The sequence below is a fragment of the Triticum aestivum genome, chromosome 2D (assembly GCF_018294505.1).
Source record: "Triticum aestivum cultivar Chinese Spring chromosome 2D, IWGSC CS RefSeq v2.1, whole genome shotgun sequence".
Classification (NCBI taxonomy): Eukaryota; Viridiplantae; Streptophyta; class Magnoliopsida; order Poales; family Poaceae; genus Triticum; species Triticum aestivum.
Window position 1 is genome coordinate 321,036,408 of NC_057799.1, and position 20,999 is coordinate 321,057,406.

At 42.5% G+C, this 20,999-nt stretch overlaps 1 protein-coding gene across 1 annotated transcript; it reads left to right on the forward strand.

Annotated features, from left to right (window-relative positions):
- Positions 1-4,387: 4,387 nt before the first annotated feature.
- Positions 4,388-7,189, forward strand: LOC123052942 (probable WRKY transcription factor 57). Its single transcript, XM_044476313.1, has 3 exons — positions 4,388-4,800; positions 5,395-5,562; positions 6,504-7,189. The coding sequence occupies exons 1-3, from the start codon at positions 4,529-4,531 to the stop codon at positions 6,919-6,921; spliced, it is 858 nt and encodes a 285-aa protein (XP_044332248.1). The 5' UTR covers positions 4,388-4,528; the 3' UTR covers positions 6,922-7,189.
- The last annotated feature ends 13,810 nt before the right edge of the window (positions 7,190-20,999 follow it).

Genomic DNA, 20,999 nt, shown 5'->3' on the forward strand with positions numbered 1-20,999 from the left:
TCTGTACCAAACAAAGTCTAAATGCCACGAAACTTTTTGGAGATTTTGTTCTAGCAATAAGACACTATGGAAGCTTTGGGAGGGGACGAGAAGATGGAGCAGTGGACCATGAGGCACCAGGGGCGCCCTGGTGGCTTGCAGGGCCCATGTGGCTCCCTTGTACCTAACTCCGCCTCTATAGATTGTCTAAAATCGGGACACCAACAAGGCAGTCCATGAAATACTTTTTCCGCCATTGCAAGTTCCTGTTCTTGACAGATCCCATCTGGAGGCCTTTTTTGGCACTCTAGTAGAGGGGGATTCGATCATGGAGGGGCTCTAAATCATCCTTGCTACCCTTTCGATGTTGCCTGAGTAGTTTACCACGGACCTACGGGTCCATAGTTAGTAGCTAGATGGCTTCTTCTCTCTATTTGATCTTCAATACAATGTTCCCGTTCATGTTCTTGGAGTTCTATCCGATGTAATCACTTTTTGCGGTGTGTTTGTTGGGATCCGATGAATTGTGAGTTTATGATTAGATCTATCCATGAATATTATTTGAGTTTTCTCTGAACTCTTTTATGCATGATTGTTATAGCTTCGTATTTCTCTCTGATCTATTGATCTGGTTTGGCCAACTAGATAGATTTTTTCTTGCAATGGAAGAGGTGCTTTGTAATGAGTTCGATCTTGCGGTGCTCAATCCCAGTGACAGAAGGGGACATGACACGTATGTATCGTTGCTATTAAGGGTAAAAAGATGGGGTTTATTCATACGTGAGTTTATCTTGTCTACATCATGTCATCTTGCTTAAGGCGTTACACCATTTTTTTATGAACTTAATACACTAGATGCATGCTGGATAGCGGTCGATGTGTGGAGTAATAGTAGTAGATGCAGGCAGGAGTCGGTCTACTTGTCTCGGCCATGATGCCTATATGCATGATCATTGCCTTCGATATCGTTATAATTATTTGCTTTTCTATCAATTGCCCAACAGTAATTTGTTTACCCTTCGTATGCTATTTTCAAGAGAGAAGCCTCTAGTAAAAACTATGGCCCCGGGTCTATCTTTTATCATATATAAAAACCAAAAATACCTTGCTGTGTTTTTCTTTTATTTATTTTATTTTGTATGTTTGTCTGATCTATCTATCAAATACCATACAATTTAATCTTGCTCGTAACCGTCAAGGGATTGACAACCCCTTGTTCGCGCTGGGTTGCAAGGATTTGTTGTTTGTGTGCAGGTGCTGCTAATGAGTTGTTGCTTGGTTCTCCTACTGGATTGACAACCTTGGTTCTTAGCTGAGGGGAATACTTATCTCTACTGTACTGCATCATCCTCTCCTCTTCGGGGAAATCCCAACGCAGTTCACAAGTAGCATGCTGCCGCAGCAATCCTCCTCCTCCTCATCCTCGGTGTGGCTGCCCCTTACCACGCCGCCATTAGGCCCCATCCGCCCTTCCAACGTGTTTCCCTCGTCGCCAATGGAACCGACCATGCCTTCTTCAGATTTCGCCGCCGCCATGCCGCCTTAGTGAGGGGGAGGGAGAGTGGAGTGAGTGACGAGAGAGAGAGAGAGAGAGAGAGAGAGAGAGAGAGAGGAGAGTGTGTGTGTGTGTGTGCTGGTTCATTCCGACCGATCCGCTTCCGACAGTCGACCGTCTCCCGCTGTTAGCGGTGCGCCATCCCCCGCTGTCGGCACGCGAGTAATCTGCCACGTCAAAATGTGCTCATTTTTTGGTTCAGTTTTTTTGCCACTGTCAAATTTTCGGCGTGGTGCGAAGTGTCACATTTTGTAAAGTGGTGGTTCTCCGAGAGCTATGACACTAAAGTGGTGGTTTTATGCGTTTTACTCAAGATGGAAGGACTATGCAATTTCAACTTCTCATTAGAGTCCCCATTTTTTGTTATTAGGTGAAAGAAAGGCAAAGGTTCATCTGAACACCGAATACACTATCCCATATCCAAATAGCAGTAGCTGCTTTGTACACAAACCGGTAGTGCTAAGAGCAAATCCGAAGTCAAATATCCACAACTATTAAAATAGACTGTAACTTCATGTTTTTATCAAGTTAATGACTATCCCAAGCATGCAAGCCTTAAATTCAGTACTAAACCAATGATAATAAGCCCAAGATATGACATGACAAACATGTGCCAACCAATTTCCTAACTTTCCAACCCTCCTATGGACGCCGATGAGGTGATGATCTTCACCCCTCTTCGTCCGCTGCTCGGGCAGCTAGTGGAGGGGAGTGGGCTCCCCTTTCTATTCTAGTTAGTCCATAGGTTTAGGATCTCATCTTCATGTAGCTGCGCCAGTTTGGAGTGGTTGGTGTTGCATCAAATAAGGTGGCTTCGGTGTCTCCTCACCAAGGCGAAGTTATCTCCAGCGGCGCCGCTAAGCCGATGGCCTCATATGATCTTTGTTCGTCTGGAACGGTGGGCTTTATGTTTTCCTGTGTCTGGCGGTTATTGTGTGTCATGGCGGCGCCGACAAGTGGGATATGTTGGTACTGGTTCAAGGTTGGTGGCCCGATGGAAGGCGGATCTAGTGTTCTTCCCCAGCAAAGACAGTGGGATGCGTGTAGTCCGGATCTAGGTCGGCATGGGGAATGTTCTCGACCGACCAGCCACATGGCCAAGTGCATGTTCTGCAGGTCTAGTCTTCGAATCTCGATGCCTTGAAGGCTATGGCACCAGTCTGGATTTCTGTTTGCTGGTGTTCAATCTCTTCCTATGCGTCTCAACGGTGCTGGCGGTCGATGACGGTCTCATATGTAGTTGGTTGCAGGGATCCCAATGGACTTTTTTGTTATGTTCTTTTATTTGAGGTTCTTTTTGCAAAGTATTCTGGACACAAGTCATGTCATGTTCTTTCTATTATTAGTTTTCGCATGTATGTGCATTTATTAATAATACGTTTACTCTTTTGATAAAGGTTAGATTTTATTGGCTCAAAATGAAGCATCAAGTGGACACAAACACAAAGGGAACACATCCTACCTTTGCATAACTGAGATGCACAGAGCTAAAACAAACGCGCACACACAACTAAATATGTCGGCATATGGCAAAGCCATGCAAGACCAAAACTATGCTTAGCACAGGAAAAAGAAAAAAAGGAAACTATGAAGCGATCAAAACAACGATTGACAAACTACATCAATGACCATATCTGCAACAACCATCCCTTGACATCATTAGGACCGCGTTTTTCTTAAAGATACGTCTTCAAGAAGAGAACGACACTCAAGCGCCGCCGTCATCAGATCCAACCACCAATGATCACATTCTAAGTTTTCATCCTGAAGAACAAGTCCGGGCAATGCTTTCACCAAGTTCACAACACACAACATTGTCATTGCCAGTTAACCAACTCGGGTCAAACCTAAGTTTTTCAGCCCGGAGCTCGAGACCGGATACTCAAGAAATACAACCAAATTGAAGTCAATCATAGTAGTTGTCGCCACCACTTTTCTGCGATCCCAGCAGCTACATGCATTGGGCTAGAAACCCACCATGCTGTTGCATCACCATACCCTCTGTGTTAAGCCATCATTCATAGATTGCATCGCACAGTCGAAGGCAAACTGGCCGGAGTGGGAGCACAGTGAAGCCTTCAGGCTGCATCCCACAACCTCGCTAGTACGAGCCATTGGTCGGTGTCCACATCTGAAGGAGAAATCCTCCCAAATCAAACACCTAGCCCAAGAATTCACCCGATTAACCAGTTAACTCGTCGATTAATCCCTACTCATAGAGCCACCTAGCAGCCGATAAACTGATAAATCATTTGATTAATGGATTAACTTGCCGATTAGCCTATTAATCCCTTACTCGCCAACCAACCGCGCAGCTATCAATTAACAATTTACTCAACAAAGGCTAGCCGAGACGTTCACCGATTCGATTGGATGCGACCACCAGCGAGACATGGAGTGACCAGCCCCGACCCTCACTAGCCGCTGCAGGGAGCGCCACCTACGCTGCCTATACTCCGTTTATTGATTAATATAATGCGTGCGGTTCCAAAAATACATGGATGAAAAAAGGACAACCTTAGTAGTAGTAGAAATATGTAACAAAGCAGTTGCAAATTTGTATCATCAGAGTTGCCCACAAGTGGTTGTGCACCTCTCTATCCCGTCATACATATGTAGTACTACTACGATTTGATGGGCATATAAAAGCAAATCCAATTAATTAATTAGCAATTTATGGTACTACATTAATAATTAATTAAATGAGAGGAAAGTACAATGAATGCGCACCTATCCTCCCCCCCCCCCCCCCCCCCCCCCCCCCCCCACACACACAGAGACAAACCACACGTTCGAGTAGACGATAAAAGGGCCCCAAAGGCAAGATCAGAAGCATCAACTACTTGACAGCGTCAGTGGTCGGAGCAGAGGTAGCTAGCTAGCACAGTGCCAAGCTGAAGCTGTGCAGCGCGCGGCCTGAGGCCGCCTAAGGTTTTTGCCCCTGGTCTCGAGCTGCTAGCTCTACATATACGTCTCGCGGTGGGGTTCGTGGCAATGGCCGGTGTCGAGTGCGGCGGTGGGGACTGGCCCTTCTCCGCCGAGGAAGCGTACGCCGATTCCTCTGCGCTGTTGGCGGAGATCGGCTGGGCGGCCGGTTTTGTCGACGACGGCTGCGCCGGGGAGCTGCTTCCGCCGCTGGATCCGCCTCCGGCCACACCAACGGGGTCCATGGAAGGGGCCGGCGCCTCGTCGAGCTCCACCGATGACGGTGCCACGCGGGAGGCTGCAGACGCCGACGGCAGGCCGGCCGCCGCGACAGAGGCAGCGTAAGTAAAGCTGCGGTAGCTTAATTCACCGACGGATCGTCGCCATGCTCATCTCCTCTCTTCCACGCCATGAGCGTTAATTCGTAATTACCATCGACTTTTCCAAAAAAAAAACTTAGTTTAATTTCCTTCTCCTCGATAATATTTCACTTTGCATTTCATTTCGTTATATAATTTCTCTTTTACATTCGTCCTTGTTGCGAGTACTTTTATATTCGTCTGAATTATTCGTTAATAGCACGTCATCGTTTCCAAGGGCAGTCCGGTAAATTCGGTAATGAGGCTGAGAGAGTGTGGTGCTGTGTGGTTAATTTGCATGGAACGTTGCGCCGGGATTCGCGTGCTAAACCTCCCCTTCCCCTCTCATGGCCTTTTTAAGTCCACGATAAGGTTGTTAATTTGGAACGTATGCTAGCTAGATTCACGGCCACCACTAGTATACGGAGTATTTTTATAGGGGTTTTGGACTATTGATGATTGATTGAAATAAAAAGGGAACGATTTGTCTCTTGCGCCATGCGTTAATTTGGTCTTCTCTGTACAAATGGGAGCTAACAGCAACCTCCATCTATGCGTGCTTGGATATGGATGCAGGAGCAAGCCGGCGCCGGCGCTGGCCCCGGGGAAGACGATGAAAAAGCAGAAGCGGGCGCGGCAGCCACGGTTCGCGTTCATGACCAAGACGGAGATAGACCACCTCGAGGACGGATACCGCTGGAGGAAGTACGGACAGAAGGCCGTCAAGAACAGTCCTTTCCCAAGGTAACGTATTCCTATCGTCCGATCCATAGCTTAATTTGTACATACGTACGTCCCGTGGAAAACTCTACACATTATTTTCTTTTGCGAGGAAAAATTCTACACATTATATGCTTCGTATATATGAATGATCTCCATATCCTAGCTGGTCGGCAGAGCTCCTGGTTCTGCCTAAAAATCCATCTCCATATCCTAACTAGCAGCATATTAGATCATGCAAAAAATGCGTAAGATAATTCAGTGTGTAATTGTGTATAGACTATTAAGATACTCCCTCTGTAAACTACTGTAAACTAATATAAAATCGTTTAGGTCACTAGTTTACAGAGGGAGTAGTTGAGAGTGAAAGCGTAGGACATATGTATGTGCATGTGAGTACGTAATAGGGTGCAATACCATATAAATTTGGTGTGCATTGAATATGTAAATCATTTGGTAACTAATTGCCGTTAACTACTAGTGTGTGTGTGGGGGGTTTCTCCGATACTCATCGCTTCATAACGAACATGACAGTACGTAGTTTCGTAAACTGTGTGCATACATTCTGCTTTAGGGTAGCTTTCCTCTGCTGATCAGTTTGTTAAGGAGGTAGTTAAGTTTAGCTCTGATTTAGCTAGTGCACTGCAAGATAGAGAGAGATCGAACCTATGACGTTGTGGGTCGAATCCTAGTAATCAATTCACTGGGCAAAATTAATGAATGCGCACAGTACTGGTACTACTTTGCACGTAGTACTTGTACGTTTTATACGGATGTCATTTTAGAGGAACCCTTGGCATGCATTCGTCATGTTTTTAGTTTTTCTTTCTTTTTTGACAGGAGAAAATAATGTATAGTACCTAACCTGACATGTAGCTAGGCCCATTTTTCACTTTATCCCGCAAATCACATGATTCATTTTGCCATGGATGAATGAAGTGTTGCAATTATATTCTCTTACGTAGGAGCTACTACCGGTGCACCAACAACAAGTGCACGGTGAAGAAGCGCGTGGAGCGCTGCTCCGACGACCCCTCCGTTGTCATCACCACCTACGAGGGCCAGCACTGTCACCACACCGTCACCTTCCCCCGCGGCGCCGGCGCCGCCACCCTCGCCAGCCAGATGGCCTTCTCGGCACACCACCACCACCTCATGTACAACGACTTGCCGGCGCTGCACTCGCCGACCACTCAAAACCCACTCTTCAGCGTGCCGGCGATGTCGTCGTCGCTGCTCCAGCCGCTACACTGCAACCGACAGGAGCTGCAACTTGCAAGCTACACAACCCAGGCATCGTCCATCTCGTCGCCAGGGAGTGTTCCCGCCGTCGATAAGGGGCTTCTGGATGACATGGTGCCTCCAGCGATGAGGCACGGATAGATCGACGGTGTCGATCGCCGCTAGCTAGCTTAATTAATTATTAGCTGCTTAATTATGCATGGATGGACCACTGAATAGAGAGAAGAATAGGGTAATTATATAGTAGTATGGTGGTACATAGGTATATATTTTACAATGTGGTTAATTATTTCTTGAACATGTCATTTACTGGTAATAGATTAAATATGCACTGTGTAAGTAGTACTCTACTCCGTACAACGTATGTATAATTACTGTGTGGTTATACAAAGTAATTATACGCACTGCATGTTGATTAAATTATGAGTATATGGCTTGTGCCAACATTGTATATGTATGGTCGATGCAAATTCTAATTAATTATACTAGTCATCAACATGTACACCTATGTGACCTGTAGTAACTACTACTCCCTCCTCCCCGCAAAAAAAAAGAGAAAAAAATCTACTACTCCCTCCGTCCCGAATTACTTGTCACTTGTCGCAAAAATGGATGCATGTAAGTAATTCGGGACGGAGAGAGTAGTATTTAGTTTGGTTATCTAACAAAAAATAGGCAGGATTTTAACCAAATATTCTATCCCAAATTCCATTTTTAGACAATCACAAGCTTCCTCAGTATATTGTGTGTTGCCAATGATGTTTAGACCATCAACATACATTGAGATAATATGAAATCATGTTGAGGATTTCTTGATGGGCACGCATGGGTTCTCATCATTCTTACAATAACCTTTTGTTATAAGGTTCTCATTAAGTCAGTTGTACCAAATATATTCCAACAAATTTAGCCATGGAGTGACTTGTAGACTTTACAAAATATATGTTGCGTTTTGCGTTTGGTTTTGAAGTTGAATTCATGTGAAACTTATATATCCAAATCAAGTGACCCACAAGAATATATGGTCACCACATCCATCAACTCCATAGATGGATGATTTCGAGCTGCAATTGGGATAAGGTATTGGAAAATGATTCACATATATCTGGAGAATAGGTTTCGGCCATCTGCGTGAAACCTTGTGCTACAAGTCTTGTTATGTGTCTCATCACCTCGTTATTCCCTTTCCTAATGAAAACGCTATTGTTGAAAGACTCCCTATATCTTTTGGTGTACACGTCTCAGCTAGGCTTAACTCAACTTCTTAAAACAACATTTCAAGCTGCTTTATATATAAAGCAAATCACCACATCCAACATCATGTCCAAATGCCGGAAATAAAATATAAGTTTGGTAGGGCAACGACACAAACATGCCAAAAAGAAGAATAAAGTAATGCGATACATGGCTCCATGGAGCAGCCGTATCCCTAACTAGGAGGCAAAGCACGGCGTCGGCTTGCCACACACAGAGTATCAACATACTGCCTAGCCGGTCCATGCCTTGCAGCCTAGAGGGCGGATGCAGGTGCTGCAAGAGGCTAGAAATTTAAACACGGAGTTAGTGCCACGTTGGAAAAGGTCCGCTCGATCACCATCTTGTTATGTGTCATCCAAAGGGTCCATGTCAATGGCGCGAACAACAACCACAAGAGGCGTCTATTGATTACCTTTCATCTGGTTTGTGATGCAGATAGTGCCTTTTCCCCTAGAGACCCTAGGTTTATCGAACCCATGAGGAGTGATGCTTAGCAAGGAGATTTCTGCAAAGAACTTGTTATCTCAAAGAGTACTAGTTTTCTAGACCAAATTCCCACAGTTAAATAACAAGACAACAATAAAGAAATAGGCTAGGGATAAAGGTTTCACATGCATCCTTGTATTTGCAATTGAGGATATTATCTAGATAAACATCATGGCACTGGTAAACACCGTTACATATGTGTAGTCAACGTAGTGTGGTCGAATGCATCCAAATAACCCCATGACCAACCAGCTATCACCATATCGAGGTTCTATTGTTCAAACCAAGGCCCTATTTGACTCGCGGGGTTACCTCGTTTATTAAGGATTTAACCAGACCAACGCATTGGATGTGACTGCACAGTATCTAACCTAGAGACTTGTGACAGTGCAACTATCCCTGGGTGGTTTTGGTAATTCCTAACAACATATAGCTCATGGAGCTAATGCTATTTCAAGATAGATATTTCAGGAAAGCTCAATGATTGGCATGGCATGGATTAGAAAGTGGACCCTTCAAAATGCTAAGGACAAAAGATTGGCTCAAGCTCAAAGCACACGACCCTACATTTTCTATTTTAGTGATCCAAGATCACATTGAGTCTATAGGAAAAGGCAATACTATTAAGAAGGGATGAGGTGTTGCTTAATGAGGTGCTTGCTCAAAATGCTTAGTGATATGCTCCAAAACCCTCCACTACTTTCTCATATCCACATATGTCCCAAACCAAAAGTCCAACTCGGCCCCACCGATTCTTTCTATCCGGCGCCACCGAGTTCAGTTGACATAGCCACTGCCAGAAACCCTAGTCTTTTCGGTCTCACCGATAGGGATCTCGGTCTCACTGAGATGGGATTGTAATCTCTCTGTTTCCCTTCGTAACGTTTCGGTCCAACCGAGATGAGCGATCGGTCCCACCGAGATTGCAATGCAAACACTCTGTTTCCCTTTCGTAACGTTTCGGTCCAACCGAGATGAGCGAATCGGTCCCACCGAGTTTGCCTGACCAACTCTCTGTTTGACTATTACCAAAATCGGTCCCGCCGAGTTTGTGTAAGCGGTCACACCGAGATTACGTTATGCCCTAACCCTAATGATATCAGTCCCACCGAGTTGACATGTTGGTCCCACCGAAACACCTAATGGTCACATTATGAACCAAATCGGTCTGACCGAGTTCTCTGAATCGGTCCCACCGAGTTTGGTGATTTGTGTGTAACGGTTAGATTTTGTGTGGAGGCTATATATGCCCCTCCACCCACTCTTCATTCGTGGAGAGAGCCATCAGAACAGGCCTACACCTCCAATACATATTTTCTGAGAGAGAACCACCTACACTTGTGTTGAGGTCAAGATATTCCATTCCAACCACATAAATCTTGATCTCTAGCCTTCCCCAAGTTGCTTTCCACTCAAATCTTCTTTCCACAAAATCCAATCCTATGAGAGAGAGTTGAGTGTTGGGGTGACTATCATTTGAAGCACAAGAGCAAGGAGTTCATCATCAACACACCATTTGTTACTTCTTGGAGAGTGGTGTCTCCTAGATTGGCTAGGTGTCACTTGGGAGCCTCCGTCAAGATTGTGGAGTTGAACCAAGGAGTTTGTAAGGGCAAGGAGATCACCTACTTCGTGAAGATCTACCCTAGTGAGGCAAGTCCTTCGTGGGCGACGGCCATGGTGGGATAGACAAGGTTGCTTCTTCGTGGACCCTTCGTGGGTGGAGCCCTCCGTGGACTCGCGCAACCGTTACCCTTCGTGGGTTGAAGTCTCCATCAACGTGGATGTACGATAGCACCACCTATGGGAACCACGGATAAAAAATCTCCGTGTCAACATTGTGTTTGCTCCCTCAAACTCCTCCCTTTACCTTCATATGCAATTGTTTTACATTCCGCTGCTATACTCTTAGAATTGCATGTGTAGGTTGATTGCTTGACTTGTTCTAAGTTGCTAAAATCTACCAAGAACTAAAATTGGGAAAAGGCTAGATTTTTATTTGGTCAAGTAGTCTAATCACCCCCCCTCTAGACATACTTTCGATCCTACAAGTGGTATCAGAGCTTTGGTCTCCATTTGCTTTGATTTCCATAGCTTTTGGTGGTCATAGCCTTGGTTTCACAACCTAGGAGAGTATGGCGTCTAGCGAGGGAAATTACCACCGTAGAGGTCCTTACTTTGATGGTACAAATTTTGCTAGTTGGAAGCATAAGATGAAAATGCATATTCTTGGACATAACCCCGCTGTTTGGGCTATTGTGTGTATTGGCTTGCAAGGTGAATTCTTTGATGGGAGAGAACCAAACCGTGAAGCTACCGCGGAAGAATTGAAGATGTTACAATACAATGCTCAAGCTTGTGATATTCTCTTCAATGGATTGTGCCCCGAAGAATTCAACAAAATCAGCCGTCTTGAGAATGCAAAGGAAATTTGGGATACTTTGATTGATATGCACGAAGGTACCGACTCCGTCAAGGAATCCAAATTGGATGTGCTTCAAAGTCAACTTGACAAGTTCAAAATGAAGGATGGTGAAGGTGTCGCTGAAATGTACTCTAGGCTTGCTCTCATCACAAATGAGATTGCCGGCTTAGGAAGTGAAGAGATGACCGACAAATTCATCATCAGGAAGATCCTAAGAGCCTTGGATGGAAAATATGTTGATCCAAATGATGCCCAATTACAAAGATCTCAAGCCAACGGAAGTCATTGGAAGAATTGTTGCTCATGAGATGTCACTCAAGGATAAGGAAGAGCTTCACAACAAGTCTAGTGGTGCTTACAAAGCCTCGTGTGATGCTCCCACATCATCAAGTGAGAAACAAACCTTCAATGAAGAATTGAGCCTAATGGTCAAGAACTTCAACAAGTTCTACAAGAGTAGAAGCAAAGAAAGAAGTTCCAAGTCAAGGTCCTACAATGACAAAAGATCTTCCAGTCGTGAGCGAAATTGCTACAATTGTGGAAGACCCGGACACTGCTCCAATGAGTGTACGGCCCCCTACAAAAGAAGAGAAGATTCTCCCAAAAGAAGAAGTAGAAGATAAGAATCACCACCAAGAGAAAGGAGGAGTAGAGATGATCGTTATGAACGAAGACCCTCTCGAGAAGCAAGGATTCGGAAAGGAAAGTAAAGTCATCAAGGAGCTACACAAAAAGAAGACATCAAGCTCATGTTGGTGAATGGGTATCCGGCTCCGACTCCGACAATCACTCCGAAAGAAGTTATCACTGCGACTCCGAATATACTCAAGATGAAGGTGTTGCCGGTCTAGCACTTGTGTCAACCAACTCCTACGACATATTTGACTCACCAAATGAAGGAATTGGAAGATGCTTCATGGACAAAGGTCCAAAGGTAACACATCCCGAGTATGTTGATTTCAATAGTGATGAAGATGACTTGCTAGGTGATGATGATTTACTTGTTGACAACTCTAGTGATGAAAACTATGATGAAACGTCAATTAATCATGCTAATCAAGATAAAACAAATGATGATGATAAGAAGGAGATTGAGCGTCTAACTAAAGAACTAAACACTCTTAAGTTAGCTCATGAAACTACCTTGGAAAATCATCGAGAACTTTTAAAGACTCATGATAAGCTACGCTTTGAAAAGCTCAACCTTGAGCAAGAGCATGAGTTTTTAAAGGCAATCAATGATGATCTTCGCAAGAAAAGTTCTTCTTACATTGCCAAGAGTTTACTCTTGTCTACTTACATGCCACAAGTTAAATCTAGTAACAAGAACAAGAAAGATGCTTCATCTAGTAGTAACGACAAACATGCTAAATCCAATGTTGTTGCTTCTAGTAGTTCTCTTGATTCCACTAATGATTCTCTTAGCCAAGTTACACTTGAGCAAGAAAATAGCTTATTGAAGGGAATTATAGAGAAAGGTGTTTACAAGAGCCTTGCCGGAATTTAGCAATTTGAGGAAATTGCACGCAAGCAAGGAAGACACCGGAAGAATCAAGGTGTTGGTTTTGAACGAAAGTTCAATGCTAATGGAGTTGAGTGGGAAGAAGATCAATACCCCAAGACGAAGTTTGTTCCTCAACAAGAGAAGTATGATCCTACTTCCTTCAAGGGGACACAAGCTCAAGATGATCTTCCACCACAAGACCACAAGCAAAAAGGCAAGGACAAGCTTCAAGAGGAAATTGATGCATTTGAAGAAGCACCTAAGGCCTTGGTCAAGTGGGTTCCCAAGACTACATCAAGTACTACTTCATCAAGTACAACTACAACTCCGAGGATTCCCATCAAGATGGTGTGGATCCAGAAGAAGAAGAACTAGAGAGTTCTTGAGGGTGACTCCGCCAACATACTTCACTCTTATCATTTTGGCAAGGACAAGTGCAAACAACTTCCATATCTTGCACTAGTTCAAGGAGTCACAAACCCTCTTGTTGGTAAGACAAGGGACAAGGTAACCTAATGCTTTCATGGACATCATCTTGTGTATGCATCACTCTATGTCTATGGATATCCTTGTTTGTTCCTTGTGGGACTAACCCGTGTAGGTATTGAAAGTGCAACTCACTCCAAAGGATTGCTCCAAATGATCTATATCAACATTGAGCATCTACATCTTCAACACCTACATGAAGTCATCATCGACAAAACCCAAGGTTAGTTCATCCCTCTTAAGGGGGGATATCACATCTGGGGGGAGCTTTACTCTAATCAATTGAGTTAAAGCAACTCTAATGGTGTGAACACAACAATGCTTTATGTAAAAGTGGTAACCCCACTTGTGCTTAAACGATGAGTATGACCTATGATCAAATGTTCTCATTTGACTCCTATGTCAATTTACTCATATATAGATGACCTAGTCATCGCAAAATTGCTTGGTAGATGCTAGAGTGTTTGTGCATGCTTTGTCACATATTTCATTTGCCATTTTATTGTGTGAGCATGTTGGTTGCATATTTTACTCATTCGAGGACATCCATTTGTTGTTTTGATTGTTAGGCTCTCTCTTTTGCCAAATGGATGGACAAGAATGCCTAAGAACTCCCTCTAGCTATCTATGCTTTCCTCGTCTCAAACTCTATTCATGCTACATCACAAAGTTTGATCAAGTCAGATTCGAACCACTCTGTGTGAGGAGCACTCGGAGTTCCCGATTCGTCATAGACTTAAACCTCTAAAACCTCTTTGTGCATCTCGGTCTGACCGATTCATCCTTTTCGGTCCTACTAAGTCACTAAGTTGATCTAGGGTTTTCAATCTCGGTGCAACCGTTTAGAACTTTTCGGTCACACCGAGTTGCAGTAACTGCTTGCAGTTTTGCATCTCGGTGCCACCGAGTCATTCCACTCGGTCACACCGACAGGGTCAGGTTATATATACCGCCGGGCCAAATTTTGGAAAAATTTCCGAACCCTCTCGCCCGTGCATAACCTGCTCTGCCTCTTCGGGTCTCCGGATCGTCCTCTCGCCACCAGCGACCTCCCGGCGCTGGTCTCCGCCGCCGTCAACGGAAATCTTCACCGTCGTTGCCGCCGTAGCAAGTTCGTCGCCGAACTAGGGTACGAACTTGATCATTGTGCTAATCCCTAACTCCGATTCTTAGCACATTACTTTGCCATGATTCTTGCCACGATTGAAATCATCCTGTCCAGCAAAAACATCCCGTAGATTAGTCTTGATTTGAAAATTTAGGGTTAGGTCTCCGCCGAATTCATCTCGGACCGACCGAGTTGTAGAAATCGGTCTCACCGATTTTGGCTTAGGCCAAAGCACACGCGTTTTCGGTCTGACCGAAAACTGCAAATCGGTGTGACCGAGTTAGATTCTTTGTGAAACCCTAGCAGTCTCGGTACCACCGAACTGTGACTTGGTCTGACCGAGTTCACTAGTTTAGGTTCCAAAAGCTGCTTCGGTATCACCAAGTTTACAAATCGGTAGATCCGAAATGCTTTCTGTGAAGAACTAAAACTAAGTTTTTAAGTCATCCTTTTTGCAAAACTCATGTACTTTGTGATGCTCATCTACTCTACCTCATCTATAACCTATTCACAGGGTCTGCTGTCAGAGTATTTGCAGAGATGTCTGACCAGAGTGATAGTCAGAACAGGTCTGAGCAACATGTGCACTTGAGTGAGGGTTCAGATCCCTCTAGCAGCTATGATGAAGGCAGCAGGAGCACTCCAAGCAATCTGCCAAAGGCTGCCACCAAGACAAGGAAAAAGAGGAATTCTGACTCTGAGGATGAAGATTATGTGGCTGTTGAAGATGAAGCCACTTCAAAGAAGAAAGTGCTAAAGAAGGAGTATGGCACAGCTGCTGCAACTAAGCCAGGTCTGAAAACAAAGATGCCAGCAAAAAGACAACACTGTTGTGATGAATGAGAATGAACCATCTTCAGCTCAAGCACATGAAAAGAGAGAGAAGGCTAAGGCAGAGAAGGCTGCAAAGATGCCAACTATGGAAGAGGCATCTCAGGTATTCTTGAAGAGCAAGCAAGACCAGCTTGGATATCTGATCCAATCCACCCCGAGGATTGAGAAGGGCTTGGCCACCCTGACCAAGAACCAGGAGAGCTTGGAAAGGATTATTGAGCAGAAATTCTATGACCTTGATGTCAAGGTAACAGAAATCCAAACTGCAGTTGAGCAACTTCAGGAGGAAGCAGAGGAGAAGAAGGGCAAGTCTACCACAGATGCTTTTGCCAGAGTGCCCAGAGGACAGAGATCTGCTGCAGTGCCAGTGACAGACACTAGAGCCACAACATCAACACCAGCAGCTATAGCTCCAGTTCCACCTCCAGCAGCTACTCCACCAGCTCCCGCTACTTCATCAGAAGCCCTCGTCCTTGGAGTTCTCTCAACACCACCTCCCGAAGATCAAGCCTGAGAGTCGTTTAGCACTATGCATTTTCAAACTTTTTGGTAACTTGTTGCCAAAGGGGGAGAAAAATGTATAGATCATAGGCTTCGAGAGAGAGAGAGAGTGTTGGTTTTTATCTCTCTTTGCACTTATTTGGTTTGGTTTGAAACTTTATTGTGTGCTTGTGATGCTACTTTATGTCCTTGTGAGATACTTGTTGATCATGTGTTTGATCATATGCTACCCTTAATGCTTGTTGGATCATATTATCTTTATATCCTCTTATGATCATTCACTTTGCTTGGTGATGAGTGCATGTGTTTTAATTTCTATCATTTTGAGCGCTCCACCAAGATGAATGTGACATGGAAGAGTAACCCATGATCCTAATTGATTGTGCATTTGCATTCAAAAGCAAATTTTAAATAATGCACAAATTTAGGGGGGAGCTCTTGCTTATCACATACTTCTCAAAGCGACGATGTTTTTCAATTTTATCATTTGTCGAAGCTTTGATCTATATGTTGTCATCAATTACCAAAAAGGGGGAGATTGAAAGTACAACTATCCCTGGGTGGTTTTGGTAATTCCTAACAACATATAGCTCATTGAGCTAATGCTATTTCAAGATAGATATTTCAGGAAAGCTCAATGATTGGCATGGCATGGATTAGAAAGTGGACCCTTCAAATTGCTAAGGACAAAAGATTGGCTCAAGCTCAAAGCACAAGACCCTACATTTTCTATTTTAGTGATCCAAGATCACATTGAGTCTATAGGAAAAGCCAATACTATTAAGAAGGGATGAGGTGTTGCTTAATGAGGTGCTTGCTCAAAATGCTTAGTGATATGCTCCAAAACCCTCCACTACTTTCTCATATCCACATATATCCCAAACCAAAAGTCCAACTCATCCCCACCGATTCTTTCTATCCGGCGCCACCGAGTTCAGTTGACATAGCCACTGCCAGAAACCCTAGTCTTTTCGGTCTCACCGACAGGGATCTCGATCTCACCGAGATGGGATTGTAATCTCTCTGTTTCCCTTCGTAACATTTCGGTCCAACCGAGATGAGCGACCGGTCCCACCGAGATTGCAATGCAAACACTCTGTTTCCCTTTCGTAACGTTTCGGTCCAACCGAGATGAGCGAATCGGTACCACCGAGTTTGCCTGACCAACTCTCTGTTTGACTATTACCAAAATCGGTCCCACCGAGTTTGTGTAATCGGTCACACCGAGATTACGTTATGCCCTAACCCTAATGATATCGGTCCCACCAATTTGACATGTCGGTCCCACCGAAACACCTAACGGTCACATTATGAACCAAATCGGTCTGACCGAGTTCTCTGAATCGGTCCCACCGAGTTTGGTGATTTGTGTGTAACGGTTAGATTTTGTGTGGAGGCTATATATGCCCCTCCACCCACTCTTCATTCGTGGAGAGAACCATCAGAACATGACTACACTTCCAATGCATATTTTCTGAGAGAGAACCACCTACACTTGTGTTGAGGTCAAGATATTCCATTCCAACCACATAAATCTTGATCTCTAGCCTTCCCCAAGTTGCTTTCCACTCAAATCTTTTTTCCACCAAATCCAATCCTATGAGAGAGAGTTGAGTGTTGGGGAGACTATAATTTGAAGCACAAGAGCAAGGAGTTCATCATCAACACACCATTTGTTACTTCTTGGAGAGTGGTGTCTCCTAGATTGGCTAGATGTCACTTGGGAGCCTCCGTCAAGATTGTGGAGTTGAACCAAGGAGTTTGTAAGGGCAAGGAGATCGCCTACTTCGTGAAGATCTACCCTAGTGAGGCAAGTCCTTCGTGGGTGACGGCCATGGTGGGATAGACAAGGTTGCTTCTTCATGGACCCTTCGTGGGTGGAGCCCTCCGTGGACTCGCGCAACCGTTACCCTTCGTGGGTTGAAGTCTCCATCAACGTGGATGTACGATAGCACCACCTATCGGAACCACGGATAAAAAATCTCCGTGTCAACATTGCGTTTGCTCCCTCAGACTCCTCCCTTTACCTTCATATGCAATTGTTTTACATTCCGCTGCTATACTCTTAGAATTGCATGTGTAGGTTGATTGCTTGACTTGTTCTAATTTGCTAAAATCTGCCAAGAACTAAAATTGGGAAAAGGCTAGATTTTTATTTGGTCAAGTAGTCTAATCACCCCCCTCTAGACATACTTTTGATCCTACAACTTGGTTCTAGATACCATACTAATCTTACTTTGCAATTATTAGTCATTAGTAGGTAAATAAAAGTGATTATTTCAAAAGTATGTGAAATTACCTGGTTTAAAAACTAGTAAAATGAGTGTACAATTCACTCATCAACCTCCCCAAGCTTAAATCTTCATCATGCTCGAGCAAGAAACAAGACCATAAGGAAGTCAGTGCTAAAACCAAAATAATGAGAAGGTTTTATGGTCGGTATGCCTCGATAGCCCATCGGTTTCTTCACATGAAAACTTAGCATAGTTGTAACAGTGGCAACGGTTGCTATGCAAGTTTGTTAGGCTAAGACGAATGGAAAAATGTATTAACTTAGACAATGTAGTTTTGCCTTTTTAAAAACATTTAATAGAAGGTTAGATGTCTCGCAGTATAATTTTTGAACAGTGTAGGGAGGATGACGTGAACTTCTTGCAAACAACCTTTTAGGCTTTTAATTTTTAATTCTTTTCTTTCTCATGTGAAATGCACCCCGTGTAGTAGTTGAACTGCTTGCTATTTCACTTTGAACTTCTATCACGTATTTTTGTTCGTAATTCCTCACCCGTTTTATCAGAGTTGCACAAATGATATACCATTAGAAACTTGTTGAAAAGACGCAACTCTTTTCATAGGGTTAAACTTTTCTTTTCGAACAACATTCACCAATTTATTTTAACTGTTTGTTTTGGAATAAGAATGTTATACAACCTTCGAAAGTTGTTGAATATGAGGAACTTTTTTCATGTAGAACATTTTTACTTCAAAATTGTAATGGATTGAGAGAATTTTTGTATAACACCAAAAACAACTTTTCGTGTGTGTTTTTGAACATGTAAATACATGGTGAACCTCTCTCTAAAGAAGGTTTGAACTTTCCCATGCCGAGCACCTGAACTTCTAGCAACAAACTTTTTATACTTTGCCTTCTTATTCCTTTTTCCATATCAAAACACACACCATGCAGTACGTGGACTTCTCATTGTTTTCAATTTGAACTGATCTCTAATTTGTTGCCGCTGACTCCTAAAGCACTCATCAAATTTGACCAACTGATAAAAATAGAAAACTATTGGAAAGTGTTTTTTACAAAATCATGATGGGTTACGAGCATCTTTTTGAACACGCTAAAACTTCTTTTGAACGATATACAAGAAAGATTCAAATTATATTACGGGAAGAACGTGTATGATATACCATTGGGAAACTTATGTCATAGAAGTAATTTTTTCATGTAGACAACTTTTTCAAATTCATTGTCATTTATGGGTAGGTTTGAAAATGCTAAAAAAATGGCATAGATTTTTTAACTTGTAAATTCTAGGTTTTTTTTTTAACTTTGAACTTCTTTGTTATTTTAATTTGAACTTCTCCTTTTTTTCTAACTCGCGGCAGTTTTAAGAGCTTTTTTTAATATGTTGAAAGTTATTTATTTTTTCAAACGATATAGACCAAAATTTAAAACCATTTATCGGAATAGATCATATGATTTTTTTTGTTGGAGGGAGTTTGAATAGGTAGAAAGCCTGGCATGTAGAGAGTTTTTAATTTGATTATTTAGTATACATCGAACTATTCCGTTTTTAAGTTGAACTTTTTGTTTTTATTCTCTATGAACAAGGAGAATCTTACTTTTTTGAACATTGAATTGCTCTATTTTTTACTTTGGACTTCTTGGTTTTTATTCTTAAGTACGATAAAAAATCTGAGTTTTGTAAATTTTGAACTTCTCCACTTTTTAAAGTTGAACTTCTTGGCTTTATTCATTATTAACGAGGAAAATCTGAGTTTTTTTATATAGAGTGAACTACTCTGTTTTTTAAATTTGAACTTCCTGGTTTTATTCTTTTGTATTGAGGTAAATCCCCTTTTTATAAAATTAAAAGTGCTCTGTTTTTTAATAAAACATACTTCTTAAAATAGTTTTTTTATAACTTCTATACAAATATACCCATACATAACTCATTACGTTGTCTTCCTTATCCAACTTCAACTAATTTACTCAAGTTTGAAAATAATTAATGGGTTTGCACAATCATAAAAGATGTCCCAGATAATATATTTATATGTGAAAGTTCTATTCATTATACTAATCATTCATGAATTGCTTGTATGGCCAACATTGTGATTGTCAAACTTCAATAGATTTTGCTTTCTAAACCCAATGTGAAACTACTACTAGGCATGATACAAGCATATGAAGCACATATAATTTCAAGTTTATGATATTCAATTCCTTCAACAATTTACTCTTATGATATAAGTGAAGAACGAGAGTAAATGACAAACTACTCCAAAAAGATATAAGTGAAGATCAAATGAGTAGTCAAATAAGGAAGTAGCTATGTGAGGATCTCTCTCATTTAAAATTTTCAGATCTTAAGTATTTTATTCAAACAGCAAACAAAGCAAAATAAAATGACATTCCAAGAATAGCACATATCATGTGAACAAGTAAAAACTTAGGCTCAACCAAAACTAACTGATAGTTGTTGATGAAGAAAGATGGGATGCCTACCGGGGCATCCCCAAGCTTAGATGCTTGAGACTTCTTGGAATATTAAATTGGGATGCCTTGGGCATCCCCAAGCTTGAGCTCTTGTGTCTCCTTAATTCCTCTCATATCACAGTTTCCCAAAATCACAAAAACTTCATCCACGCAAAAGTCAACAAGAACTCGTGAGATAAGTTAGTATAAATCAAGGCAAAACCTTATCATTCTCTCCTGTAGAAAATCACTAAAATTATAACTTGACATTTGATAACCCACAAGTATAGGGGTCAATTGTAGCCTCTTTCGATAAGTAAGAGTGTTGAACCCAACGAGGAGCTAAAGGTAGAACAAATATTCCCTCAAGTTCTATCGACCACCGATACAACTCTATGCACGCTTAACGTTCGCTTTACCTAGAACAAGTATGAAACTAGAAGTACTTTGTAGGTGTTGTTGGATAGGTTTGCAAGATAATAAAGAGCACGTAAATAAAAACTAGGGGTTGTTTTAGGTAAAGAAGCAATAAATTTAGTATAGCAAGTGTGGAAAAGTGGTGGTAGGAGTTGCGAAATTGTCCCTAAGCAATTGACTACTTTACTAGACCGATAGCAAATTTTATGTGGGAGAGGCCACTGCTAGCATGTCATCCCTGACTTGGAATTCTATGCACTTACGATTGGAACTATTAGCAAGCATCCACAACTACTAACGTTCATTAAGGTAAAAAACAACCATAGCATTAAGATATATTGGTCCCCCTTCAATCCCGTATGCATCAATTTCTATGCTAGGTTCAAGCTTCTGTCACTCTTGCCCTCCAATACATAGTCCTATCAACATACAACTAACCCTATGGTGTGATCCATGCGCGCGCTCATATGATGGGCACCAAAGGACAGCAACA